This window comes from Belonocnema kinseyi, chromosome 7, assembly GCF_010883055.1.
Source record: "Belonocnema kinseyi isolate 2016_QV_RU_SX_M_011 chromosome 7, B_treatae_v1, whole genome shotgun sequence".
Taxonomy (NCBI): domain Eukaryota; kingdom Metazoa; phylum Arthropoda; class Insecta; order Hymenoptera; family Cynipidae; genus Belonocnema; species Belonocnema kinseyi.
Genome location: NC_046663.1, coordinates 113,973,400 through 113,981,913, shown reverse-complemented (window position 1 = coordinate 113,981,913; position 8,514 = coordinate 113,973,400). Strand labels below are relative to the sequence as shown.

General features: G+C 35.1%; 1 protein-coding gene across 1 annotated transcript in view; it reads left to right on the top strand.

Annotated features, from left to right (window-relative positions):
• LOC117176965 (ubiquitin-conjugating enzyme E2-22 kDa) overlaps positions 1 to 6,208 on the top strand; it is an 11,147-nt gene extending 4,939 nt beyond the window's left edge. The window contains exon 5 of the mRNA XM_033367393.1: positions 4,549 to 6,208. Within this exon, the coding sequence (XP_033223284.1) occupies positions 4,549 to 4,685 (137 nt within the window). The 3' untranslated portion in view covers positions 4,686 to 6,208. The remainder of the gene's footprint in view (positions 1 to 4,548) is intronic.
• The last annotated feature ends 2,306 nt before the right edge of the window (positions 6,209 to 8,514 follow it).

Sequence of the window (8,514 nt, the reverse complement as noted above, 5' to 3'; positions counted from 1 at the left end):
GGCTAAACATCCACCACAGGGTCCCACTGTGCGCAACTGCCATCTATAAATATAACACCGGCTCCAAGTAGAACCATGGTAATGGTTCTTTCTTCTGTGTAACCCTTGACGATATTTAAAGTAAGTTGAAATTTGCTTGCACCAAAAGCATATATCTTTAGATCATCCATGTAAAATACATGAGTGGTTTACGATAATTAGTGTCGCTAGTATCTAGGAGAATTGCGAAGTGCGAGAGATAGAGGCAGTAGTGTGATGTAAAAGATCAGAGTACTCATGGTATCGCCATGAAAAACGCCTCTCTGGAAGGTTATTTTCTATGTTACACGATCATATCCAGATGAGATAGTAAATCTAGTTTTTCAAATCTCTCTATGCATCTCACCATGTGTGGATGAACCTTCAATCTTTCCAACAGACAGATTATAAATCTATAAGAGGTTGAATCGAAAGCTTTCCGGTAGTCAATCCAGGCCATCGTTCATACATCTCTCTTCACTCAAGTTCAATTTTTCGAACAACCCTGTTGTTAAGGATACCTATAAAGATCTTATACAGTGTGTTCAAACAAGTTATTGGCCTGTAATTCTCTCGTTTGGAAAAGTTCCCTTTTTTCTGTAGGAGTATAGTGCGTCCAAAACACCAGCGACTGCGGAATTGGCGTTTTCGATTTCAAATATGAGGTGAATAGGCGGGCCAGATGCTGGTGTGTAGAAGTAAACTTCTTCCAACAGAAGTTCTTGATACCATTTGGTCCTGCTGGGAAAATTTCTCTAGCCCCTAAGTGCTTTTTTTTACCTCTTCGACAGTGATTGATGGACATTCCTCCTCAGATTTTATGAGGTTGTCGCAAAACTCTTTAAAGCGGATGATATTATGAGTCTCTACCTCGTTGTGCTTGTGTTGATTTTTGTCAGAAACAGGGAGATCGCTGAAGAGGCGCAATTGGTCAGCGAGAAACTGTTGATTGTTCCTTACCCATCCCTCCCTCTTCTGTATTCTCTTCCTTGTCTCAGGTAACACCCGTATTTTCTCAACAATATGCTGATGTATTGTTATCAGCTTTGACTTGCTCAGTGTGTGATTATAGATCCTCATTTCTTGGGTGAACTTTCGATCCTTCTCGTGAATGGTCTACCAGATGTTATGTAGTCAATCACAAACTAAATACGACACATATTCTGTCTCGCCTATTCAATCTTCTGGTTCCAGTGATCGGACACTTCCGAAATATCCTCTTGAAAGGAGGTATCCAATTCAGCCAGGTCTTGGGGCCTAGGAGAAACCTGGATATTGATATTCCTTCTTGTCCTGAAATCGCGATAATCTCTCAAGGATGATCCTGCCTACTTTCCGCGTTTTGTTTTAATCTCGCTTCCTCCTTTTCGTGTGCAGCTTGTTCATACAGCGATGAGGGAAGCGCTCCGCGTACGTATCCTTTTTTTGAGAAGTAGACGACTTGATTTCGAAGTGATTGCATGCGAAACGTGCTAAAGCTTTGGATGTTTCTGGCACTAGAGAGTGTGCATACAAATCAGTTGCAATATTTATGGCCAATATTATCGACACAACAAAAATTAGTAACTTATAAGGCCACCGTCTAAGTTAATCTGTAAAATTGATCTGCCATCTAAGTTTTCAACGTTTTAGAATAAAAAAAAATATCTTAAGATTTAACGAAAAGTATTCTCATATTAGTTTAAAATAATTTTAGCTCGTTATTCATTGTTTGATTAACGATAATGTAAAATTACATTTATATTTCATATTTCAAAATATGGGGGTTGGAGTTCACCGAAAGGTCACAAATTGTCACAAGAGAGAGAGGGCTGAGTCGAAAAACACGAAAAATAAAAGTAGATACGGAAACTACCCTGAATGATAAAAAAACGTACCGAAAAAATCAGAACATGACACAGGGTTGTTTTCTTATTTACAATTTGTCTATTTTTAGCGGTGTATTAATTTGAGTGATTTTCTTATTTCTCCATTTACTAATCCGTTCCTAATCCTAATCCGAATTAAAAAATAGTTCCTCTCAGAACCGCTGATACTTTGGTTATTTTAGGTCAACAAATGTTTACTCATCGACCTTATTATTCACCCTCGAGTCGATTTAGGCTAGTTTGGAACTTTTCAGTAGCGCCAACTTATAAGTTGACGCTACTGAAAAGTAAGTAATAATTATAATTCATATTATAATATGAATATCGTATTACATTATAGTACACATGGTACTCATAACTTAAAAAGCACACTCATTTTTACGTTTCTTACGATTTATGAGATATTTGTCATTAAAAATAACAATAACGATAAAGCTGGAACGCTTCTGGAACGTTCAACACTAGTAGAGTGAAGACCGTCAGTACTAAAAAAAACTCTTCCTCAACTTGAATTATCTTGAATTCTTTAAATTGAGTGCATTCTTTCTTTCGGTTTTTTGAAATTCTTGAATTCAGTTATTCATATAAATTTTAAGTGGTTAACCCCTCGTCCAAATTGGAACTGCAATTATTTATAACTATTTACATAAATTCTTATATCTAGTTCCTTGTCTCTATTTCCTGTGATAGCGCAATTTAGGACTTATTAGCAAACGAGTGAGCAGGCGAACGAAAGCTCGAGTGCAAGCGAGGGAGAGAGAGAGAGAGCATGAGAACGCAAACGCATCTTAGTCTACTTAACACTTACATTACCATTACTTACAATCTTTACGCTTCTAATCTAAGCAATTTCCATTTCCTTTTTCTTTCACTTTTTTATACCACTATTTGCCTTTTTCACATGCATTCTTTCATTCTCTCTCATTTGCTCCTCTAGCACCCTCCAAATTCTTCTTTCATTCTTCTTTTAATCCATCCTCTCCTAGAATCTTAATCAACAATCTAAATCTTGCTATTCTGGTCCACCTGCTCTCTCCCCATCCCTTTTCTAAAAATTTTGTTACTCCTTCCTTTTTTATCATCTTATACGATTTATTGTATTTTGATTCCTCAATCATCCTCCATCTTTCTATTAATTGTTTTTTCTAACTCCTCCTCAACCTTTTCTCCTCATTTCTTCTTCCAAGTCTGATATTAATATATTAAATAAAAGTGGGCTCAGATGACACCCTTGCCTCACTCCTCTCACCAATCAGAAACTATCTCCTACTTGCTCTCCTAACTTTAACCTGATTTTGTCTCTAAAGAATGTCCGATACTCTCTTTATTAATCTCTGTCTTATCCCCTTTTTCACCATAAATTTTTCTATTCGGCCTCGGTCCAATTAGTTAAACGCTCATTACCCCTATTCCTTATCTAAACCCTGTCTGATTCGGTGGCTCGATCTTTTTTTCTTCAACTTCTATCTTCAATCTCTCCGACAAAACAGTTACATATACTTCACACAGTGTTGCCAGCAGCGTCACATCCCTATGATGATAGGGAAATAATAGTGAAACAATAGTGAAGAAAGCCAAAGGAGAGGAGGTTAAAGATTTTTCACCTCCTCTCCTTTGGCTTTCTTCACTATTGGTATAATTACTCCTTCTTTCCATAACTCTGGCTACCCCTCTCCTCTTGATACTCGATTACACATTATCCATGCCCATTCCTCTAGTTCCTTCCCTCCATAATTCCATACTTTATTTGGAATTTCATCTATACCAGATGCCCTTGCATCCTTCATTATTCCTAAAACCTTGATTATTTCTTCCCTTGTTATGTCCTCTTCCTTATCTCTTTTGCTGCCATATTTTCCTCCCTTTCTAACTTTTCTCTCTACTCCTCCTAGCAAATCCGAAAAATATTTCTTCCATTCTACCATTTCAATATCTTGGTTTACTTTTTTCTTCTTTTTCTTTCTCTATTTACTACCTTCCATACCTCTTCTTTCGCCCTAGCCTTCTCCGCCTCTTCCTCAAATCTTTTATTCTCTTCCTCTTTCTTTTGATCACACAACTCAATATACTCTTTCTTTCTTTCCTTTTATTCTTCCCCATTACTTTTTTCTTTTCTGTACTTTCTTAATTTTTTTCTGACCTTTTTTTTCTCTTTACAGTCCTCATTCCATCCACTTATATTCTCCCCTTTACTAACTTCATTGTTGTTTGTGCACTCTAATCCTCTTTTTATTTCTCCCATCATTTTTTCCATCTCCTCGTCCACATTTCCCTCTCCCATTTGGATATTTCTGACCTTTTCTCTAAACTGTTCTTTTCCTTCCCTTGACCAATCAATCCCTTTTTCATATCCCTTTTTAAATTGAATTTGTAAATTTTTATATATTTAATTTTGAAATTGTTTAATTTGTAAAGTTTTCATTTTTAAGTTTATATGAATAAACAGTATTCGATTTTGAACGTTTCCTATTTTAAGAAATTATTTCAGTAGAATATTTAAAAACTGATTTATACCTGTCGAGTTCTTTCATTATTATTATTTTCCTTTCCATAATTGAGATAATGAGCAATGTATATAAATCGCAATGATTAATTTTCTTTGTTCAGTTTTAAATGCAAATCGTGGAAAGTTATAGAGAAAATTTATAAACAATAATTGCAGGTCCAGCGACGATGCCAGAACTGGATGACAAGATAAGGCGTTTAACCGACATGGGTATTGAAGATCATAATGCGAGAGTCGCTCTTTCATCGTACAACTGGGACTTGGAGCGTGCCACAGAGCAACTTTTCAGTTAGTGGCAACTGGGCAGTTCTTCCTGCCGCGCCATTCATTCTTTCATCGAAGGACTCTTGCGATGTCACAACCAAATAATAATATCACATCGATCACGTAGTCCAATTTCAAACTTGCGATGACAATATGTGCTGATTGAAAATCGCGGTAAAGTGTACTCACTTATTAAGATCTGTTACCGAGAGCCTTTTTTTTTACTCCATTTGCAACATAAGCATGCCGACATGAAACAATCATCGTGAATAAAAGAGCATCGGTATAATCGTACACAAGCCTAATTTTTCTGCATTGGACACATCAGACTCTATCCGGAGAGTTCAGGTCAAGAAATATCCTCAACAGCTTCGGTTCCTTTTACACTGCAATACCAGGTGCGGTGGCGTACACGATTTGTCGACGCGATTCATTTGATCTTTTTAGGAAGAAAAGTTATTTTAAATCATGTAAAAATGTTGCAAAAGACTTAATATAATTTTATTTTTTTTTTATTAGAAATTCCAGAACAAATTATTATTTTTTTCGAGTCAAATACTGTTGAAAGTGAAAATGAAATCACAATGACTGGACATTTTTTGTTTAGTTGTATTAAATTTGCCATTGTCTGGATTAAAAATATTTAATTCAATTTTGTAAACGTCTTACCGGCTAAAGCCATTTTATAGATCATTTATATTTTTCTTGTTATGACGTTGCTCTTTAATTAATTGATAGATTCAACTTATCAGGATAGTTAGCTGAGCTAACATAAATGAGCTGTCTGAAAGACAGATGGATAATTTTACATTAAGTAATTTGATGTCACTAATGTTATGCCCAGTGTTTAATGCAGTAGCGTTGCTTTTCTATCTCTATTATTACTGGAGAATATCAAAGGGATTTGTTTATACGTTGTCAACGCTTGATTGTTCGGGCGAATAAAGCAGCGTACGAGTGCTACATGCATAAATCGTGTTCGAAGAGCGAAATGGTTTACATTCCAGATTCAGGAACGAAGTTGCATTTACCTTTGTCATCGATCGCATAGACTAATATCAATCTGGTCTTCAAGTATGTTATGCAAGATTTTGTAAAGAGGGGGCAACTCAGTGGATATTTCACCATCAAATTCTCAGATTTTCAGCAAAGATATCTTGAGAGGATTATTGCAAACCAAAAGCGAATTTCTTCCAATTTAGGGAAAAATAGGCTAAAAATTCAATTCTTAGTTACATAAAGTTTTTTTTCTTCAATTTTCCTCTGAGATAAATCTTTAATGCGAGTGAAATGTGGAATATTTTCTACTTGCCCATACCATTATTTTTTCGCGTTTTTTGTTGTAATTTATGAGAAGGGCTGTGTCAGAGGTGTGTCTATATAAATGATAAATTACGTGAATTTCCTACGAATCGGAGTGGTAATTAGAATTAAGCAATTATAGGTATCCTGTTAAGCGAGAAGCGACACACTGCTTTGTTTGTGACAAATTTAGTTTCCATACACTGTTTGAAGATTTATTGAATGTACATTAATATTTCGAGAATTAATATTAATAAATCGATTCTTTTTCAGTGTTTACGTTTCCTTCAGAATCCAGACTCTGTATATGCGACACTACTCACAAGTTGAACTTTCATAGTAAGTTTGATATTTTTAATGAATTAAGAATTTTAGAATAACTGACTAAATCATGTTTAAAAGCAAATTAAAATATATATTTATTTTCCAATAGTTTACACAAAAAAATTATATAAAAACGAGAATTATTTACAATATAAATTATCATACAGGGAATTAATCAGGATAATTCACTAGCTATTTTATCGTACATTCGAATTCAATAATTCAAAGAAAATCAATTATTGGACTACGTTCGAGTAAATTCACAAAAATTCAAAAGTTTTTTTTAAATCCAGGTGATTTAGCATAAAATTAAGAAAATTGTAATTTATTCCAATGAATATAAGTCAATTCATTAACAGGAGTCGTAACCGACGTAATTTTAGTTTATCAGGCGTTAATAACTCGTTTCCTAATTTTGGGACCATTCAAAAACTGCGTTACGCTATTTTGAAAACTTTTTTCACCCCTCCCCATCTTCGTTACACAAAGCTTGAACCTTCCAGGATGATGTGACAAATGCGAATCAGTTGTCTACCAAGATGATAGAATGTTCATCCCAACAAGTTGAATTTTAAACAATTAATTTCCAATCAAATAGTTGAATTTTAAATTACATAGCCACACAAAAAAATATAAGTGTGCGGATCTGGTAACAAGACACACGTATTCCTATGGATTTTGGGGCGCTGAATTCAAATTCGGTATCAAAAATGACCCATCACGTCATGGTTGAGCTATAACCTCGAAAAATGACAAAAAATCATGCACTGAGGCAAATAAATTTCAAAATAATGCTAGTGATGCAAATTTTCACTCCAAAAACATGTCGACAATTGTGAAGGATCAACCCTTACCTGATATCAACTTATTTAATATAACTTTACCCAACAGAACCTGACCTCACCTAACCTAAATTAACAGAAATTTATTGAACTACACGTAAAGTTCTGGAAGCATATTTTCCCAGTATAAAATGTGTGCTACATCGAATGGGTCAACTCGAGCCTAACCTAACCTAAACTCACGAAACACAATTAAACTGATTGTGTTGTCCCGTTGTGTTTGAGGTACCGTTTGAATCAGCTTGGGCTTAACCTGCAAAAAGGTCAAACCTATCCTAACCTAAAAAAACCTGACCTAACTTAACTTCACGTAACACAATTAAACTCGTTGTGTTTGCGGTACCGTTTCATTCAGCTTCGGCTTAACCTACATAGAGCTTTAACGTATCCTAACCTAACAAAACCTGACCTAACCTAACCTAACAAAACCTGACCTAACCTAACCTAGCCGAATGAAATTCGACCACACGTGTAGCTATGTAAGCGTACGGTTCTCAGTCTTAAATGTGCGCTATATTTAATAGGTTAACTCGATCTTAACCTACAAATGAAGAAAAAAGGACACGATATAGCAGGCAGAAAATAGACTGAAGTACGTCTATAAATCAATTTAATTACAATAAAAAGCAAGATAAAATGTAAACACGAAAGATAGTATAAATATATCCCTTAAGTTTAAGAAAAGCAGAGAAAAATTTTTTGAAAAAAACTCTTATTCATTTGCATGTTTAAGTTATGGTTCTACATTTTAATTGATACAAACATTGTCAGGTTAATTGAAATGGGGTCAATTCTACTTGTAGTTCTAAGTTTCTTCAAATGAGTAATGTGCGTCTAAATTTTTAACCGCCTATAGTACAATGAAATGAATTTTATTGTGTTACAACGGGAACACTTAATTTAAGTTGTGTTTGCGTAAGCAAAATTTCGTTAGGTTCTGTTAAGTTAGATTCATTTCTAGGTTCAGATCGAGTTAACCTATTAAATATAGCACACATTTAAGACTGAGAACCGTACCGTTAGGTCAGGTTTTGTTAGGTTAGGATAGGTTAAACCTCTATTTAGATTAAGCCGAAGCTGAATGAAACGGTACCGCAAACACAAGGGACAACACAATGAGTTTAATTGTGTTACGTGAAATTAAGTTAGGTCAGGTTTTTTTTAGGTTAGGATAGGTTTGACCTCTTTGCAGGTTAAGCCCCAGCTAATTCAAACGGTACCGCAAACACAACGGGACAACACAATCAGTTTAATTGTGTTTCGTGAGGTTAGGTTAGGTTCGGCTAGCTTAGATTTATCTCTAGGTTAGGCTCGAGTTGACCCATTCGATGTAGCACACATTTGCTACTGGGAAAATATGCTTCCAGAGCTTTACGTGTAGTTCAATAAA